The sequence below is a fragment of the Spermophilus citellus genome (assembly GCF_964194105.1).
Source record: "Spermophilus citellus genome assembly, chromosome: 11".
Lineage (NCBI taxonomy): Eukaryota > Metazoa > Chordata > Mammalia > Rodentia > Sciuridae > Spermophilus > Spermophilus citellus.
In genome coordinates this window covers 81,572,879-81,590,793 of record NC_138192.1, presented here as the reverse complement: position 1 = coordinate 81,590,793, position 17,915 = coordinate 81,572,879, and the positions used below count along the sequence as shown (strand labels likewise).

Genomic DNA, 17,915 nt, shown 5'->3' with positions numbered 1-17,915 from the left:
AGAAAAACTTAAGATTATAATTCCTCTTAACAACACCCAGCATGAAAACTGATTTTTTTAAAAAAAAATCTATCTTAAATACAGGTTCAGTGGTTTAAAGATGGTGCTGAAATTAAAAAGGGCAAAAAATATGACATCATATCTAAGGGAGCAGTGCGCATTCTTGTCATCAATAAATGTCTCTTGAATGATGAGGCGGAATATTCTTGTGAAGTTAGGACAGCAAGAACTTCTGGCATGCTGACAGTCCTAGGTAAGAGGGAGGCTGTCTTTGTTGAAATCTATGGTTAGCAAAAACTAATTTCCAGTGGAGCTCAATTTTTCTTGTTCTATCTTTCAGAGGAAGAAGCTGTCTTTACAAAAAATCTTGCCAACATTGAAGTTAGTGAAACAGACACCATAAAGCTAGTTTGTGAAGTCTCCAAACCCGGAGCAGAAGTTACTTGGTACAAAGGGGATGAAGAGATCATTGAAACGGGAAGATATGAAATACTCGTTGATGGAAGAAAGAGAATCCTGATTATTCAGAATGCTCAACTTGATGATGCTGGCAACTACAACTGTCGACTCCCAAGTTCTCGAACTGACGGCAAAGTCAAAGTACACGGTATGAAGATTATAATGCGTAACGTCATATTTTCAACAATTCTTACTTGTTACATTTAAGGTACATATATATGGATTTTTAATATCTTGGGCCTTTGTCTTTCTAGAACTTGCTGCTGAATTTATCTCAAAGCCTCAAAACCTTGAAATACTTGAAGGAGAAAAGGCTGAATTTGTCTGCACTATATCAAAGGAAAGCTTTGAAGTCCAGTGGAAGAGGGATGATAAGACACTTGAGCCTGGAGATAAATATGACATTATTGCTGATGGCAAAAAGAGGATTCTCGTTGTCAAAGATGCCACACTACAAGATATGGGTACCTATGTGGTCATGGTTGGGGCTGCCCGAGCAGCAGCTCACTTGACAGTAATTGGTAAGTTTGTTGTTGAATTTTGTATCTGTTTACATTTGAATGGTCCTTCTCATATTATAAGGTCTTATTGGTTGCTTTCAGAAAAACTCAGGATAATAGTTCCTCTAAAAGACACCCGTGTGAAGGAACAACAAGAAGTTGTCTTCAACTGTGAAGTCAATACCGAAGGTGCCAAAGCCAAATGGTTCAGAAATGAAGAAGCCATATTTGATAGTTCAAAATACATTATTCTCCAAAAAGACCTGGTCTACACCCTCAGAATTAGAGATGCACGGTTAGATGACCAAGCCAACTACAATGTGTCTCTGACCAATCACAGAGGTGAAAATGTTAAAAGTGCAGCCAATCTAATAGTAGAAGGTAAGTTATTCATATGGTCTTAGAGATTTTTTTTCTATCAATTTCTGTTATAGAAACAATATCAACATTATTCTTATCCCTTACAACAGAGGAAGATCTTAGGATTATTGAGCCTCTTAAAGATATTGAAACAATGGAGAAGAAATCTGTGACATTCTGGTGCAAGGTTAATCGTCTCAATGTAACACTAAAGTGGACCAAAAATGGAGAAGAAGTGGCTTTTGACAACCGTATATCATACAGAATTGATAAGTACAAGCACTCACTAATCATTAAAGACTGTGGCTTCCCAGATGAGGGTGAATACATTGTCACCGCTGGACAAGATAAATCTGTTGCTGAGCTGCTTATAATAGAAGCCCCGACAGAATTTGTGGAACACTTGGAAGACCAGACAGTCACCGAGTTCGATGATGCTGTCTTCTCCTGCCAGCTCTCCAGAGAGAAAGCAAATGTAAAATGGTACAGAAATGGTAGAGAAATCAAGGAAGGCAAAAAGTACGTAAAAGTCTTCTTAGTCTTTATTCTTATTTCTTGGTCTTATTCTCTATTTCTAGAGCTGTCAATACTCTTTTGACAAGTTAGAAATTATTATGCAGGCTAACCAATCATTGAATCTCTTCTTTAGATACAAATTTGAAAAAGATGGTAGTATCCACAGACTCATCATAAAAGACTGCAGGCTGGATGATGAGTGTGAATATGCTTGTGGAGTAGAAGACAGGAAGTCTCGAGCCAGACTTTTTGTGGAAGGTATGTATTAAGTAAAACATAATTCTAATATTAGTGACCAATTTTTTTAACTATTAATCAAAATCTAAACATATTTGTAATTATTTCACATTTACTTTCCAGAAATCCCAGTTGAGATCATCAGGCCTCCTCAAGATATTCTTGAAGCCCCTGGTGCTGATGTTGTCTTTTTCGCTGAACTCAACAAAGATAAGGTGGAAGTCCAGTGGCTACGAAATAACATGGTTGTCGTCCAGGGTGATAAGCACCAGATGATGAGTGAAGGAAAGATACACAGGCTACAGATTTGTGATATTAAGCCCCGTGACCAGGGTGAATACCGATTTATTGCCAAAGACAAAGAAGCCAGAGCTAAACTTGAACTGGCAGGTAAGTTTCTTTCTTTTATTCTAAAATATTCTGACAGATAATATTAAAATATTATCACAGATAACACACAGATTTCAGACTTTACAATTATTGAATAACATAATCCTTGAGAGAACCTTGAATTTCTAGTAAGCCTTCTCCACATGTTAACTTCTTTTCTTTTTTTCTGTTGCACTGCTGGGGATCAAACCTAGGCTTAGGGCAAGCACTCTACCACTGACCTATACCTCAATCCCCCCATGTTAACTATTTTAATGTCTCTTACTACCAAGTGCCCTGAATAAGAGGACATGGATGGCATTCAGCTTTACATGCCAGAACCTTGGAAAATTGCTGGCAATGTAGTGGCTACTCATAAATTCCTAGAATTGTCTTTTCACCCAGAGAATCTTCCCAGACCTAAAGATAGCCCCATACTCTTTTAATTTCCAACCCCTGTAAACCTTTTGGATCTGTACTGAAAGTATCCTTATAGGTTGTATGTAAAAGCCATTAGGATATCTCTTACACATATGAAAAAAAGTTTGGTTTATTGTGAACTAGTGCTTTATCAAAAAAATTAAACATATTTCATACCATTCTTAATCCTTTATTATTATTTTTGGTGAAGAGTGGTTATTTTATGATTTTAGACCATTTTCAACCCTCTATTCTCCAGAACCCAATAATTTGGAGGAAAATAAAAAGTTATTAGAACTCTAAGACAGTGTTCTCTAATACAAAGTTACCATGATGTACTTCCAAGATTATGCTGCCAATATTTGTTAATAAATTCACAAAAAAGGCTATGCTATGATTTAACTGCAGTACATAACTCAAAAGCATTCACTTGTTATCTTTCTCACTAGCTGCACCTAAAATCAAGACAGCTGATCAAGACCTTGTGGTTGATGCTGGCCAGCCTCTCACAATGGTGGTACCATATGATGCCTACCCCAAAGCAGAAGCTGAGTGGTTTAAGGAAAATGAACCTTTGTCTTCAAAAACTGTTGATACTACAGCTGAACAAACTTCTTTCAGAATTGTAGAAGCCAAGAAGGGAGACATGGGAAGGTATAAAATTGTGCTTCAGAACAAACATGGAAAAGCAGAAGGATTCATCAATTTACAAGTTATTGGTAAGACCTTGAGTCATTCAGATTTGATTGACACAAACACAACCTAAGGCCATGATAACACCATAAAAATTCTTTTGTATATGAATTCCAGATGTTCCTGGGCCAGTACGTAACTTAGAAGTGACAGAAACATTTGATGGTGAAGTGAGCCTCGCTTGGGAAGAACCATTAACTGATGGTGGAAGCAAAATCATAGGTTATGTTGTGGAAAGGCGTGACATCAAGAGAAAGACCTGGGTTCTGGCCACAGACCGTGCAGACAGTTGTGAGTTCACTGTCACAGGACTACAGAAAGGAGGAGTTGAGTATCTATTCCGTGTGAGTGCAAGAAACAGAGTTGGCACTGGCGAGCCAGTGGAAACGGACAATCCTGTAGAGGCAAGGAGCAAATATGGTAAGAAGTGTTTAAAGTAAACTGCAAACCAGGTCATCTTTGCTTTTATCCCCTACACAATCCAAACCAACATTTGCTTCTTCTTTGGTGAAATCCAGATGTTCCAGGCCCTCCTTTGAATGTAACCATCACTGATGTGAACAGATTCGGTGTCTCACTGACATGGGAACCACCAGAGTATGATGGAGGTGCTGAGATCACAAACTATGTCATTGAATTAAGGGATAAGACTTCTATAAGGTGGGACACTGCCATGACTATAAGAGCCGAAGACCTGTCTGCAACTGTCACTGATGTGGTGGAAGGACAGGAGTACAGTTTCCGTGTCAGAGCCCAAAACCGAATTGGAGTTGGAAAACCAAGTGCAGCCACACCCTTTGTCAAAGTTGCTGATCCAATTGGTAAGCCCATTAAAAAGATGAAACGTATATTGCATCAAATCAAGACATCAGGCCTACCAATTAAAATAATTCAAATTAAAGTTAATAAAAAGAACATCAGAGAAATTTGAACAAAATTATAGAAATGTAGACTGTGCCTACCCTTTATTGAGTGAATTTAGTAAACCTATTCTTTTAACAAGGCAGATGATGAGTGCATCATCTTCATCAATTGTGACTAAATTATGCTCCAACTCTTTCTTCCATTCTAGAGAGACCAAGTCCTCCTGTGAATCTAACTTCCTCAGATCAGACTCAGTCATCAGTGCAGCTCACATGGGAACCTCCTCTGAAAGATGGAGGAAGCCCAATATTAGGCTATATAATTGAGAGATGTGAAGAAGGAAAAGATAATTGGATTCGTTGTAATATGAAACTTGTCCCTGAACTGACTTATAAGGTAAGGAATTTGCATCTAAAAAAAAAAAATATTTAGAGGCCTGGGGATGTAGCTCAGTGGTACAGCCCTTGCCTAGCATGGATGAGGCCCTGGGTTTGATCCCTAGTACCACATATAAAAAATTTAGTATTTGATCATGGGCTTAAATGTACATATTTTTAACCAATATGAATCCATAATTTTAGGTTACTGGATTGCAAAAAGGAAACAAATATTTATATAGAGTATCTGCAGAAAATGAAGCTGGTGTTTCAGATCCATCTGAAATTCTTGGTCCTCTAACGGCTGATGATGCATTTGGTAAATAGATAATTTTAGATTTGGGAATAGCACATAGCTACTTTGGGGTACCAAGGACTTATCTATGGTACTGGAAACTCATTAATTTTTCTTTTTGGTAGTTGAACCAACAATGGATTTAAGTGCATTTAAAGATGGTCTGGAAATTATAGTCCCGAATCCTATCAAGATCCTGGTTCCAAGTACAGGCTATCCAAGGCCAACTGCAACCTGGTGTTTCGGAGATAAAGTACTAGAAGCAGGAGATCGTGTGAAAATGAAGACCTTATCTGCCTATGCTGAACTTGTCATTTCTCCAAGTGAACGTCCAGACAAGGGCATTTATACACTGAAATTAGAAAATCCTGTGAAATCAATTTCTGGGGAAATTGATGTCAATGTAATCAGTAAGTAGCTAAGCTTATTATCTAAGGTAATATGGCAGTATTAACAAATATTTGTTCAAACCATCAATGATACTGACTTTTTTTTTTTTTAAGCTCGCCCAAGTGCACCCAAAGAACTGAAATTTGGAGACATAACCAGGGACTCAGTACATTTGACTTGGGAACCACCAGAGGATGATGGAGGAAGTCCATTAACTGGATATCTTGTTGAAAAGCGAGAAGTCAGTAGGAAAACATGGACTAAAGTGAGTTTTGAGTAGTGATGCATCAACTCCAGAAAAGACTGTAGAAGTAGTCCAAATTTGTGTGGGATGCCACACAAATTAATATGTGCCACATCTTTTTATCTCACTGAAAAACTACCAAAACCTTTTTTTTAAAAAATGTATTGATGTTAACCAAGGTTTGGTGTAACAGTCCCATTTTGTGAGCCTTATCAAATCTTTAGCTAGGTTTGGTAAAAAAAATAAATAAAACTTATACATTCACTTGGTATCTGATAAGAACCCCATATGTCCCCATTAAGCTATAAGCCATTTGAAGGAAAGTAAGTATTACCATGGTGACCACATTTTTTCTCACTCCACTGGATTATCTCAGTTGGTCTCTCTACCATTCTTTTCCTCCTCCATTTATACTAGTAACTACTCTTTATCCTTATTTCAAATCACTTTTATAATAACCAAACTGGTAGAATCAACATCTTATTTGCCATCTTGTGAATGTATACAAATCATGAAACAGTTTCTCCTTATATTGAGGGTTGAATACTATTATGTATCCAACTTTGCAATTTTTTTCCTAATATGAAATTAATATAAGAATAATCCTTAGCACTCAAAACAACTTCCATTTGTATCCCTGCTCATGGTAAAAATCTTTGAATTGGGAAAATGGTTTTTGGGAAATAACTAATTATCTGTGTTTCTTTGTCCCAGGTTATGGACTTTGTGACTGATCTAGAATTCACAGTTCCTGATCTAGTACAAGGAAAAGAATATTTATTCAAAGTCTGTGCTCGTAACAAGTGTGGCCCTGGAGAACCTGCATATGTTGATGAACCTGTAAATATGTCTGCTCCTGCAAGTTAGTACCTACTTCCATGATTTCTTACCTATTCTCATTTTTTACCTGATTTTTATATTAGAACTGGAGTTAAGTTATGGGGAAAGGAAAGGGAATTGACTGACTCACTCTTCAAAATGTTATAGCGGTGCCTGATCCACCGGAGAATGTTAAATGGAGAGATCGGACAGCCAAGAGCATCTTCCTAACATGGGATCCACCTAAATATGATGGTGGTTCACGCATCAAAGGATACATAGTAGAAAAGTGTCCACGTGGTTCCGATAAATGGGTTGCCTGTGGAGAACCTGTTGCAGAAACAAAGTAGGTTTCTTAATTACTGGGCACAAGAGTAAATGCTTACTCCTAACTCACTAAAATACATCTTCCCTGGGAAATTTTAAATATTGTGTTTTTCATTAAGAACTCTGGTGTGCCTGTCTGCTTTTAAAAGTGTTGCTGAAAATGCTTGCAGTTTAAGGTTTTTAGTAGTTACAATATTGAAGTAATACAGACTTAATTTAAAAGCTACTTGTGCCAATGGTATGAATTTTAGAAAGTCTATGACAAATGTACAGTGTATTAGGTTATCCATAGGACAGTAAAATATCCTATTTTGCTTTGTGACAGAATGGAAGTGACAGGTCTTGAGGAAGGCAAATGGTACTCCTATCGTGTAAAGGCTTTGAACAGGCAAGGCGCTAGCAAGCCGAGCAAACCCACAGATGAAATCCAGGCTGTGGACACACAGGGTATTTATTTTTTATTTTTATCTTATCAGTCAGGGCTCTAACTTGAACTTGAACTTGCTAATAGCATAAACAATCTTTTCCATTCAGAGGCCCCAGAAATTTTCCTCGATGTGAAGCTCCTTGCTGGCATTACTGTAAAAGCTGGAACAAAGATTGAACTTCCTGCCACCGTAACTGGAAAACCTGAACCTCAAATAACTTGGACTAAGGCTGATATGCTCCTAAAGCAGGACAAGAGAATCACCATTGAAAATGTTCCTAAGAAGTCCACAGTGACTATCATGGACAGTAAGAGAAGCGACACTGGCACATACATCATAGAGGCTGTGAACGTCTGTGGCCGGGCCACTGCTGTGGTGGAAGTGAATGTCTTAGGTAAGGGAGGTTTTTGTTTTAAAAGGGGACCAACTCTTTCAGCTACCTTCTCAAATAAAATGTGGTTACATTTTTTTCTGCATAATTCCATCCACAGATAAGCCTGGGCCACCAGCTGCATTTGATATCACAGATGTAACTAGTGAGTCATGTCTTCTAACATGGAACCCACCACGAGATGATGGTGGATCTAAGGTCACAAACTATGTTGTGGAAAGAAGAGCAACAGACAGTGAAGTGTGGCATAAGCTCTCATCAACTGTTAAGGACACAAAATTTCAGGCAACTAAATTAATACCCAATAAAGAGTATGTCTTCAGAGTTGCTGCAGAAAACATGTATGGTGTTGGTGAGCCAGTTCAGGCCACCCCAATAATAGCCAAATATCCATTTGGTAAGTGGATATCAATATCAATTTGGAAAAGGATGCTTGTGTCAAACTTATATTTGGGTGTCATATTGATATATAGGACATATAACTTTTTATATCATTATCCTGTCTATAGATCCACCTGGACCACCAACTCGCCTAGAACCCTCAGATATCACTAAAGATGCAGTGACCCTCACATGGTGTGAGCCAGATGATGATGGTGGCAGCCCTATCACTGGATACTGGGTTGAAAGATTAGATCCTGACACTGATAAATGGGTTAGATGCAATAAGATGCCAATAAAGGATACAACATACAGGTATGCCCAGAACTTCTATCAAGTGTTAAAATAGCAATATATCCAAATTTTTGCTTTTTAGTATTTCCTGTGATCATACATGATATAGATTACTATTAAATTTTTTTATTTTCTATTTTCATATAATTTCAGAAATTATATAAGTTCCATTCAAGAACACACTTCTCAATTAACTATAAAATAGCAGCTTTCTGGAAGTTTCAAAGTGTCTTCCACTATATTATAATGATCATTAGTATAGATAACAATCAGATTGATACATTTATCCAAATCTAAATTGCTTGACTGTTAAAGAACAATTTAAATTTATATTAAAATATTTTTAGTTAAGTTTCCAAATTAGTTTCTCACAATTTAAACAAATTTGCCCCTTCTATGTAAAACACAGTTGGCTGCTTCTTACCATATTGTTGCATATGCTCTTTTTCCTAATTCAGAGTGAAAGGTCTCACCAATAAGAAAAAATACAGATTCCGTGTGTTGGCTGAAAATCTGGCTGGACCTGGAAAGCCAAGCAGATCAACTGAACCAATCTTAATAAAAGATCCCATAGGTATTATTTTTATAATTTTCCATGATTATTTTGAAGCTTACAGTCACTTCTTTTTTACAAACCTAAATATTTGTCTTCATTGTTTGCAGATCCTCCATGGCCCCCTGGAAAACCAACTGTGAAAGATGTAGGCAAAACATCATTATTCTTGAACTGGACAAAGCCAGAACACGATGGAGGGGCAAAGATTGAGTCTTATGTCATTGAAATGCTGAAAACTGGAACGGAAGACTGGGTCAGAGTGGCCGAAGGAGTTCCGACCACTGAGCACTTCCTCAAGGGGCTCATGGAAGGGCAGGAATACTCGTTCCGAGTTAGAGCTGTGAACAAGGCTGGGGAAAGTGAACCCAGTGAACCCAGTGACCCTGTGCTTTGCCGGGAGAAACTCTGTAAGTCCCTCCTGATGTGTGGGGCGTATAAATTCTTCCAACATGTGTCTGAAAACTACACTATGAGAAAATAGAAAAAAACTCATTTTCTTTTTGCTATATTATTTCTGGGTGACTACCAAACTATTCAGTGAAGACTAGATACTGGACAATACGAAAAACTGAATTTTTCTCTCTCTGGTCCAGATCCTCCATCACCACCTCGTTGGCTTGAAGTGATTAATATCACAAAAAATACAGCAGACCTAAAATGGACAGTTCCTGAGAAAGATGGAGGGTCGCCCATCACCAACTACATCGTGGAAAAGAGGGATGTCAGGCGAAAAGGCTGGCAAACAGTGGACACCACTGTCAAGGACACCAAGTGCACAGTAACCCCACTGACTGAGGGTTCTTTATACGTGTTCCGAGTTGCTGCAGAAAATGCCATAGGACAAAGTGACTACACTGAAATTGAGGATTCTGTCCTGGCCAAAGACACCTTCAGTATGCTTTCCAACTGAATCTTTGCAACATTTGTACTAGATTATTACTTTTCCCTCTGGCTTTTCTAATCAGTAATTATTATTTTGCTTTCAGCTACTCCTGGACCACCATATGCCCTGACAGTGGTTGATGTGACAAAACGACATGTTGACCTAAAGTGGGAGCCACCTAAAAATGATGGTGGAAGACCAATACAGAGGTAGAACTTGAATTAATTTATAAAAGATACCTTACTTTTGGTTTAAAATTTTTTTGTGTGAAACTTGGGAATTAAACCCAAGTGTATCTATAGCTGAGGTACATCCCTATCCCTTTTTTTTATTAGTTGCTCAAAACATTACAATGATCTTGACATATCATATATCATACATTTGATTCAAATGGGGTATGAATTCTTATTTTTCCACGTAAAAAGATTTTTCCATGTGCAGGATCACATTGGTTATATAGCCATGTTTATACATACTGCCATACTAGTGTCTGTTTTTTGAGATAGTCTCACTAAATTGCCCAGGCTGTCCTCAAGTTTGCAATCTTCTGCTTCAGCCTCTACCCTACCCAGCTTGACTACAAATTCTTAACATTTTCTTTTTTATTATTAATGCTAATGAAATGCCTTCTTATTTCAATAGATATATCATTGAGAAGAAAGAAAAGTTAGGCACTCGTTGGGTGAAAGCTGGAAAGACCTCAGGACCTGACTGTAACTTCAGAGTAACTGATGTCATTGAAGGAACAGAGGTCCAGTTTCAGGTTCGGGCAGAAAATGAAGCTGGAGTTGGTCACCCAAGTGAACCCACAGAAATCCTGTCAATTGAAGATCCAACAAGTAAGTAGTGTTGATCCTACAAAGGATATTGTCTAAAACTTGATGATGAGACTGTTTACGTAATTGTTTCACTCTTTTCCCAGGTCCTCCCTCACCTCCCCTTGACCTACATGTGACGGATGCTGGAAGAAAACACATTGCCATTGCTTGGAAGCCTCCAGAGAAAAATGGCGGAAGTCCTATAATAGGATACCATGTTGAAATGTGTCCAGTAGGCACTGAGAAATGGATGCGAGTTAACTCTCGCCCAATAAAAGACCTGAAATTCAAGGTTGAAGAGGGTATTGTTCCTGACAAAGAGTATGTTCTAAGAGTGAGAGCCGTCAATGCTGTTGGTGTCAGTGAACCTTCTGAAATCTCCGAAAATGTGGTTGCCAAAGACCCAGACTGTAAGAACACTGTCTTTTACAGTTAATAAGTTGGTCTTTGTTCATTGCATTGCATTTTGACAGACATTTTACCCCTTCTTTTGGATTATATCTTATAGGCAAGCCAACGATTGATCTGGAGACTCATGACATTGTGGTCATTGAAGGTGAAAAGTTAAGCATTCCTGTTCCCTTCAGAGCTGTCCCAGTTCCAACTGTTAGCTGGCATAAAGATGGCAAAGAAGTTAAAGCTAGTGATAGATTAACAATGAAGAATGATCACATCTCTGCACACCTTGAAGTTCCCAAGAGTGTCCATGCAGACGCTGGAGTTTACACCATTACACTGGAGAATAAGCTTGGCTCAGCAACTGCCTCAATCAATGTCAAAGTCATAGGTAATCATTCTTTAATGAAATAAACACTATTTTCTTCACATGTTGGGGAAATTAGTTAAGTTTGCAGTATTAGTATAAATGGCTTCATGAACTGGCCAATTTGTAGACTAAACATCCCCTCAGATTATTTATTTCCATGTAAGAAGTAAAGCAATTCTTAACAGATAAAATTGCTAAACTCTTATTAGGCTAATTTATTCCTGTTTTAATTATTTGCATGTGAAATAATGATTTAGAGATATAGCATACCCAAAGAATGTTTAAATGATAAATATTTATTTCTTGTTGTATAAATTGACATTTTTCCATAGTATTCTCTTTAAGGGGTAGTAACATTTTCTGTCCTTTATCCCACCCCTGATAATGTTTGGAAATTTATAGGGCCATTTTTGCTCTGCACAAAGACTAGGAGCTGCTACTGACATTTAATAGTAGAGGGCCAAGGATGCTAATGTCCTCCAATATGAAGGACACTCTAGCACATGAAAGATTATCCAACACAATAGCTCCACCTAGAGAAAGTACACTATGAAAATTCTGATTTTTCAGGATTACAATAATAATTATCAATTACAATTGTAACAGGCCTACCTGGTCCATGCAAAGATATTAAAGCAAGTGATGTGACCAAGAGTTCTTGCAAGTTAACCTGGGAGCCTCCAGAATATGATGGTGGAAGCCCAATTCTTCATTATGTCCTGGAACGCAGAGAAGCTGGGAGGAGGACATATATACCAGTCATGTCTGGTGAGAACAAACTGTCTTGGACTGTAAAGGATCTCATACCAAATGGTGAATACTTCTTCCGTGTTAAAGCAGTCAACAAGATTGGTGGAGGCGAATATATTGAACTGAAAAATCCAGTCATTGCTCAAGATCCAAAGCGTAAGTTTAAACATGGATATACAATGACTAGTAATTCATATGCAAGTTTTCTTTTTGTTTTAAGAAGGTGGGTTGGCCGGGGACATAGCTCAGTTGGTCGAGTGCTTGCCTTGCATGTGTAAGGCCCTGGGTACAATCCCTAGCACCAAAAAAAAAGAAGAAGAAGAAGATGGTTTTCCCAAAGTTAATATTTTTTTTTCTTGTTCTACAGAACCTCCTGATCCACCTGTAGATGTTGAGGTTCATAATCCTACAGCTAAGGCAATGACTATTACGTGGAAGCCACCTTTGTATGATGGAGGAAGCAAGATAATGGGTTACATCATAGAGAAGATTGCTAAGGGAGAAGACAAGTGGAAGAGATGCAATGAACACCTGGTACCAGTCCTGACCTACACAGCAAAAGGACTTGAAGAGGGAAAGGAGTACCAATTCCGTGTACGCGCAGAGAATGCTGCCGGTATTGGTGAACCTTCTCGGGCTACTCCTCCCACCAAAGCTGTAGATCCTATCGGTAAGTTTTGTCTAATGGAGTTGCTACTTTCCTGTTATGAAATAAATGAGAATAATGTTTTGTCAGATATTTTAATCAGAATTGAAAATAATTATTTTTAATCATTACAGATGCTCCAAAAGTGATTATGAGAACAAGTCTAGAAGTGAAACGAGGTGATGAAATAGCTCTTGATGCAACCATTTCTGGCTCACCATACCCAACTATTACATGGATAAAGGATGAAAATGTCATTATACCAGAGGAAATTAAGAAGCGACCGACCCCCCTGGTTAGGAAGAAGAAGGGTGAAGTTCAAGAAGAAGAACCATTTGTCCTGTCTCTGACAGAGCGTTTGAGCATCAACAATAGCAAACAAGGAGAATCTCAGCTCCGCGTCCGAGATTCTCTCCGACCTGATCATGGCCTGTATATGATCAAAGTTGAAAATGACCATGGTATTGCGAAAGCTCCGTGCACTGTCAGTGTGTTAGGTAAATGGTTAAACCTATACTTTTAGCTGGGAAAAGCTTACACATAACATAAAAATTAGTTGGGGGTGGGCAGTTAGAAGAAGTGGGAAATAGGTTCAGCAAATAATCCTCGGTCATATTTTTTCATACCATATTAAAAAAATCAACTAATCTCATCATTCATTATCTAATGTGATATAAAGAGAGTCAGATGTGGGAAAATCAGATTTATGTCAAAGAATCATACTAACATTTACATGTTCCATAGCAAACCATTTCTATGCAAATTTTTAATTACTGTTTTCTTTTGAAATATTAGATACACCAGGACCACCAATCAACTTTGTATTTGAAGATATTAGAAAGAACTCAGTCCTCTGTAAATGGGAACCACCCCTTGATGACGGTGGCAGTGAAATCATAAACTACACTTTGGAAAAGAAAGACAAGACAAAACCTGACTCAGAATGGATTGTCATCACCTCAACACTTAGACACTGCAAATATGCAGTAACAAAACTGATTGAAGGAAAAGAGTACCTCTTCCGTGTAAGAGCTGAAAATAGGTTTGGACCTGGACCACCATGTGTTTCAAAGCCACTTCTAGCTAAAGATCCATTTGGTAAGGTTCCTTTGGCATTGAAAGTTTGTCATATACTTTGAGATATATATATATATATCACAGTGTATAAAGTTCAATTTTTGTGTCACATTTGGGAATTTTACTTTTTTTTTTCCTCAGAACCACCTGATGCACCTGACAAGCCCATTGTGGAAGATGTTACCAGCAACAGTATGCTAGTGAAATGGAATGAGCCAAAAGATAATGGAAGCCCCATCTTGGGTTACTGGCTTGAAAAACGTGAAGTTAACAGTACACATTGGTCTCGTGTCAACAAAAACCTTCTGAGTTCTTTGAAAACCAAGGTAGATGGCTTATTAGAAGGACTCACCTATGTCTTCAGAGTATGTGCAGAAAATGCAGCTGGACCTGGCAAGTTCAGTCCACCTTCCGATCCCAAAACAGCACGTGATCCAATATGTAAGTAATTCCCCAGGAAGAAAGTTAGGGATAGTAAGCCACTGTACATTTAAAAACCATCAGTGGGTTTGATATGTGTACCTGCATTCATTCTAGCTCCACCTGGACCGCCTGTTCCGAGAGTTGCTGACACAAGCTCTACAACTATTGAATTGGAATGGGAACCCCCAGCTTTCAATGGTGGTGGGGAAATTATTGGCTACTTCGTCGATAAGCAGTTGGTTGGCACAAATGAATGGTCACGCTGCACAGAGAAGATGATCAAAGTCCGTCAATACACTGTCAAAGAAATCCGAGAGGGTGCCGATTACAAACTTCGAGTGAGTGCTGTCAATGCTGCAGGTGAAGGACCACCTGGAGAAACAGAACCTGTTACAGTGGCTGAACCAAAAGGTACTTAAAAGTTTTATTTGAATAAAATGATGGATATTTTCTAAAGATGGGGCTATTTTTTTTCATCTTTTTTGGACTAATGTATGACTGTTCTCTTTCAACAGAACCTCCAAATGTGGAATTGGATGTTTCTGTCAAGGGTGGAATACAAATCATGGCAGGGAAGACTCTTAGAATTCCAGCTGTGGTGACTGGCCGCCCAGTGCCTACAAAAGTATGGACCATAGAAGAAGGAGAGCTGGACAAAGACCGTGTTGTAATAGAGAACATTGGAACCAAATCTGAGCTAATTATCAAGAACGCATTGAGAAAAGATCATGGCAGATACATAATTACAGCTACTAATAACAGTGGCTCCAAATTTGCAGCAGCTCGGGTGGAAGTTTTTGGTAAGGAATTCTGCATGGATTTTCATAGGATTCTCCCAAGTGATAGTGACTTATTACATTAATTTTGCTGCTTTATTTTTCAGATGTCCCTGGTCCAGTTCTTGACTTAAAACCTGTTGTAACAAACAGAAAGATGTGTCTGCTTAACTGGTCTGACCCAGCAGATGACGGAGGAAGTGAAATCACGGGCTTTATTATTGAAAGAAAGGATGCTAAAATGCATACTTGGAGACAACCAATTGAGACGGAGAGATCTAAATGTGACATCACAGGTCTCCTCGAGGGACAAGAATATATGTTCCGTGTTATTGCCAAGAACAAGTTTGGCTGTGGCCCTCCTGTTGAAATAGGACCAATTCTTGCAGTTGATCCACTAGGTAAAACAAGTTTTTCACTGTGTACAAAATACATACTGCTTTGCTTCTAGTTATATCATTTATTCATTGAGCTTTATGGTTTCAAACTCCCAACAGTCTCAAGATCTATAAATAGAGAGTAATCAAAACGAATAGCTAGAGAGTAAATCATATAACTACAAGCAACTTAAAGACACCATATTTGGTATAATTCCAAAGTAACTTTGGTTCCAAGTATATTTATCATCCATAGATTTGTGTGCTGAAAACTTGATTTTCTGGGACTTAGTAATAACCTAGTAATAATTTAGAAGTATTAAATCTTTCCAATGGAATTCACTGGAGTTTGGGTTTTTTTCTAATAATCTAGTAGTTTAATAGGTTTTTTTTTCTAGAAGATAAAATGCCTTATGATAAATGCCTTAACCTTGCCCTTTCATCAAAAAGTCCCCAAATTGGATAGCTAGGGAGGCCACAAACCAGAAAGAACCACCAAAGGACAGGAAAATAATCAGAGGAAATCTTCCAGAGACAACATGAAATCTTACAATTGTACATACTTGGTAATGCACACTGACCCTCATTTTAAGAAAGCAATGCCTTTGACAAAGACCTATTTCTCAAGAGACAAAAGTAGTTATTCCTCTGCCATCACCCCCTGGAAAAAATATAAATTATATCCTACACCACTGTTAAAGCTTGTCTCAAAAAGCACATTAAATTGTGCCACAAGCATTAGAACAGTGCTGGGATTCCACTGCTTTTAGTTACAATAACTTCAGTAAGCATGGATTGGGTCTAGTTTCACCTTTCAGAACTTACCCTTGGTTCTGTCCTTCAGGACACAAAACCATAGAAGGATTACATACAGTCTCCATTGTATTTAAAACTACACTTGAGGCAACGTGATTTGCAGAATGTTTAGTAGCCATATCTCAGTGTCTGCTAAGAAACACTTTGCTCTCAACTGGCCATCCAAAGCAAAACCACAGACCTATTTTACTAGGTCATTAAGATTAGAAACTGTCCCAGTGACAGGAGGTAAACAATCTAAAGGACTAAATATAAAAAAGCATATGTTCACCTTGATTTATTTTTAATTAATACTCAATGGAAAGTTTGCTAAAAACAAATTCTGCAAGAATGGCTATATTTTGATAGCTGACACATTTTGAGGAGGATTTTAAAAATGGATATAAGATAATGCCAAAGAGAAACCTATTTTTCACATGATAATATGAAATATTAATTCCTATATTAATATTTCTCTCATGCACATCATTTAATTTGCTTCTGGTTAAAGGTCCTCCGACATCTCCTGAAAGGCTGACATACACAGAAAGGACCAAGTCCACTATCACCCTTGACTGGAAAGAACCCCGCAGTGATGGTGGCAGTCCCATCCAAGGATACATCATTGAAAAACGGCGTCATGACAAACCTGACTTTGAAAGAGTTAACAAACGCCTCTGCCCAACCACATCTTTCCTGGTTGAAAATCTCGATGAACACCAAATGTATGAGTTCCGTGTCAAAGCCGTCAATGCAATTGGTGAAAGTGAACCATCCCTGCCTCTTAATGTAGTCATACAAGATGATGAAGGTGTGGATTCTGAACCTAATAATTTTAATGCCCATTACAGTTCTGCCCTTCTCCTGTAAGTTGAGAAAACATCCTTATGAGTTTTCTGCTTTTCCCTTTCTCTCCCTTCTCTTTGTAGTGCCTCCAAATATTAAATTACGTCTGGCCGTTCGAGGAGACACTATCAAAGTTAAGGCAGGGGAGCCTGTTAACATCCCTGCAGATGTGACGGGTCTTCCAATGCCTAAGATCGAGTGGTCCAAGAATGAAACAGTAATTGAAAAACCCACAGATGCACTTCAAATAACCAAGGAAGAAGTGTCCCGCAGTGAGGCAAAGACGGAGCTTATCATTCCCAAAGCTGTCCGGGAGGACAAAGGCACTTATACCATTACTGCTTCTAATCGCCTCGGCTCAGTGTTCCGAAATGTTCACGTTGAAGTTTATGGTAAGTGACTTGCTTTCTTTTGTATAAAAAAAAAAAATCCATTGTCAGTTGAAGAATTGCCTTCTCAAGCTCCTCTGTCCTTTTCCTTCCAGATCGCCCATCCCCACCAAGAAATCTTGCTGTTACTGATATTAAAGCTGAATCTTGCTACTTGACATGGGATGCCCCTCTAGATAATGGTGGCAGTGAAATCACCCATTATGTTATTGACAAACGTGATGCAAGTAGGAAAAAGAGTGAATGGGAAGAAGTCACCAATACTGCTGTAGAGAGAAGATATGGGGTAAATGTTTCTGGGTATTTTCTCACATACTTAAAAGCACATGACTTTGATTTAACACCATTTTCATATAACCCTGAAATCTAATGGTTAAACTCAAAATCACGCACAAGAAGCTATTTCATTATTATAGTGTTTAGCACCTTGCACATAAGGCTACTTAGCA

The 17,915-nt window shown here is 38.2% G+C and overlaps 1 protein-coding gene across 1 annotated transcript in view; it reads left to right on the top strand.

Moving 5' to 3' along the window:
* Nucleotides 1-17,915, top strand: part of TTN (titin) — a 266,424-nt gene that overhangs the window by 172,063 nt on the left and 76,446 nt on the right. Inside the window, exons 212-249 of the mRNA XM_081261924.1 lie at nucleotides 85-253; nucleotides 341-607; nucleotides 714-980; nucleotides 1,062-1,340; nucleotides 1,430-1,838; nucleotides 1,969-2,093; nucleotides 2,196-2,462; nucleotides 3,311-3,580; nucleotides 3,672-3,974; nucleotides 4,073-4,375; nucleotides 4,627-4,814; nucleotides 5,000-5,114; nucleotides 5,216-5,500; nucleotides 5,594-5,745; nucleotides 6,439-6,586; nucleotides 6,712-6,889; nucleotides 7,196-7,317; nucleotides 7,405-7,692; nucleotides 7,790-8,086; nucleotides 8,199-8,385; nucleotides 8,823-8,938; nucleotides 9,028-9,327; nucleotides 9,514-9,813; nucleotides 9,907-10,012; nucleotides 10,446-10,642; nucleotides 10,726-11,031; nucleotides 11,130-11,408; nucleotides 11,994-12,293; nucleotides 12,505-12,807; nucleotides 12,918-13,280; nucleotides 13,579-13,881; nucleotides 14,002-14,301; nucleotides 14,398-14,694; nucleotides 14,799-15,083; nucleotides 15,167-15,460; nucleotides 16,743-17,042; nucleotides 17,161-17,469; nucleotides 17,562-17,752. Coding sequence (XP_081118050.1) covers nucleotides 85-253; nucleotides 341-607; nucleotides 714-980; nucleotides 1,062-1,340; nucleotides 1,430-1,838; nucleotides 1,969-2,093; nucleotides 2,196-2,462; nucleotides 3,311-3,580; nucleotides 3,672-3,974; nucleotides 4,073-4,375; nucleotides 4,627-4,814; nucleotides 5,000-5,114; nucleotides 5,216-5,500; nucleotides 5,594-5,745; nucleotides 6,439-6,586; nucleotides 6,712-6,889; nucleotides 7,196-7,317; nucleotides 7,405-7,692; nucleotides 7,790-8,086; nucleotides 8,199-8,385; nucleotides 8,823-8,938; nucleotides 9,028-9,327; nucleotides 9,514-9,813; nucleotides 9,907-10,012; nucleotides 10,446-10,642; nucleotides 10,726-11,031; nucleotides 11,130-11,408; nucleotides 11,994-12,293; nucleotides 12,505-12,807; nucleotides 12,918-13,280; nucleotides 13,579-13,881; nucleotides 14,002-14,301; nucleotides 14,398-14,694; nucleotides 14,799-15,083; nucleotides 15,167-15,460; nucleotides 16,743-17,042; nucleotides 17,161-17,469; nucleotides 17,562-17,752 — 9,468 coding nt within the window. The remainder of the gene's footprint in view (nucleotides 1-84; nucleotides 254-340; nucleotides 608-713; nucleotides 981-1,061; nucleotides 1,341-1,429; nucleotides 1,839-1,968; nucleotides 2,094-2,195; nucleotides 2,463-3,310; nucleotides 3,581-3,671; nucleotides 3,975-4,072; nucleotides 4,376-4,626; nucleotides 4,815-4,999; nucleotides 5,115-5,215; nucleotides 5,501-5,593; nucleotides 5,746-6,438; nucleotides 6,587-6,711; nucleotides 6,890-7,195; nucleotides 7,318-7,404; nucleotides 7,693-7,789; nucleotides 8,087-8,198; nucleotides 8,386-8,822; nucleotides 8,939-9,027; nucleotides 9,328-9,513; nucleotides 9,814-9,906; nucleotides 10,013-10,445; nucleotides 10,643-10,725; nucleotides 11,032-11,129; nucleotides 11,409-11,993; nucleotides 12,294-12,504; nucleotides 12,808-12,917; nucleotides 13,281-13,578; nucleotides 13,882-14,001; nucleotides 14,302-14,397; nucleotides 14,695-14,798; nucleotides 15,084-15,166; nucleotides 15,461-16,742; nucleotides 17,043-17,160; nucleotides 17,470-17,561; nucleotides 17,753-17,915) is intronic.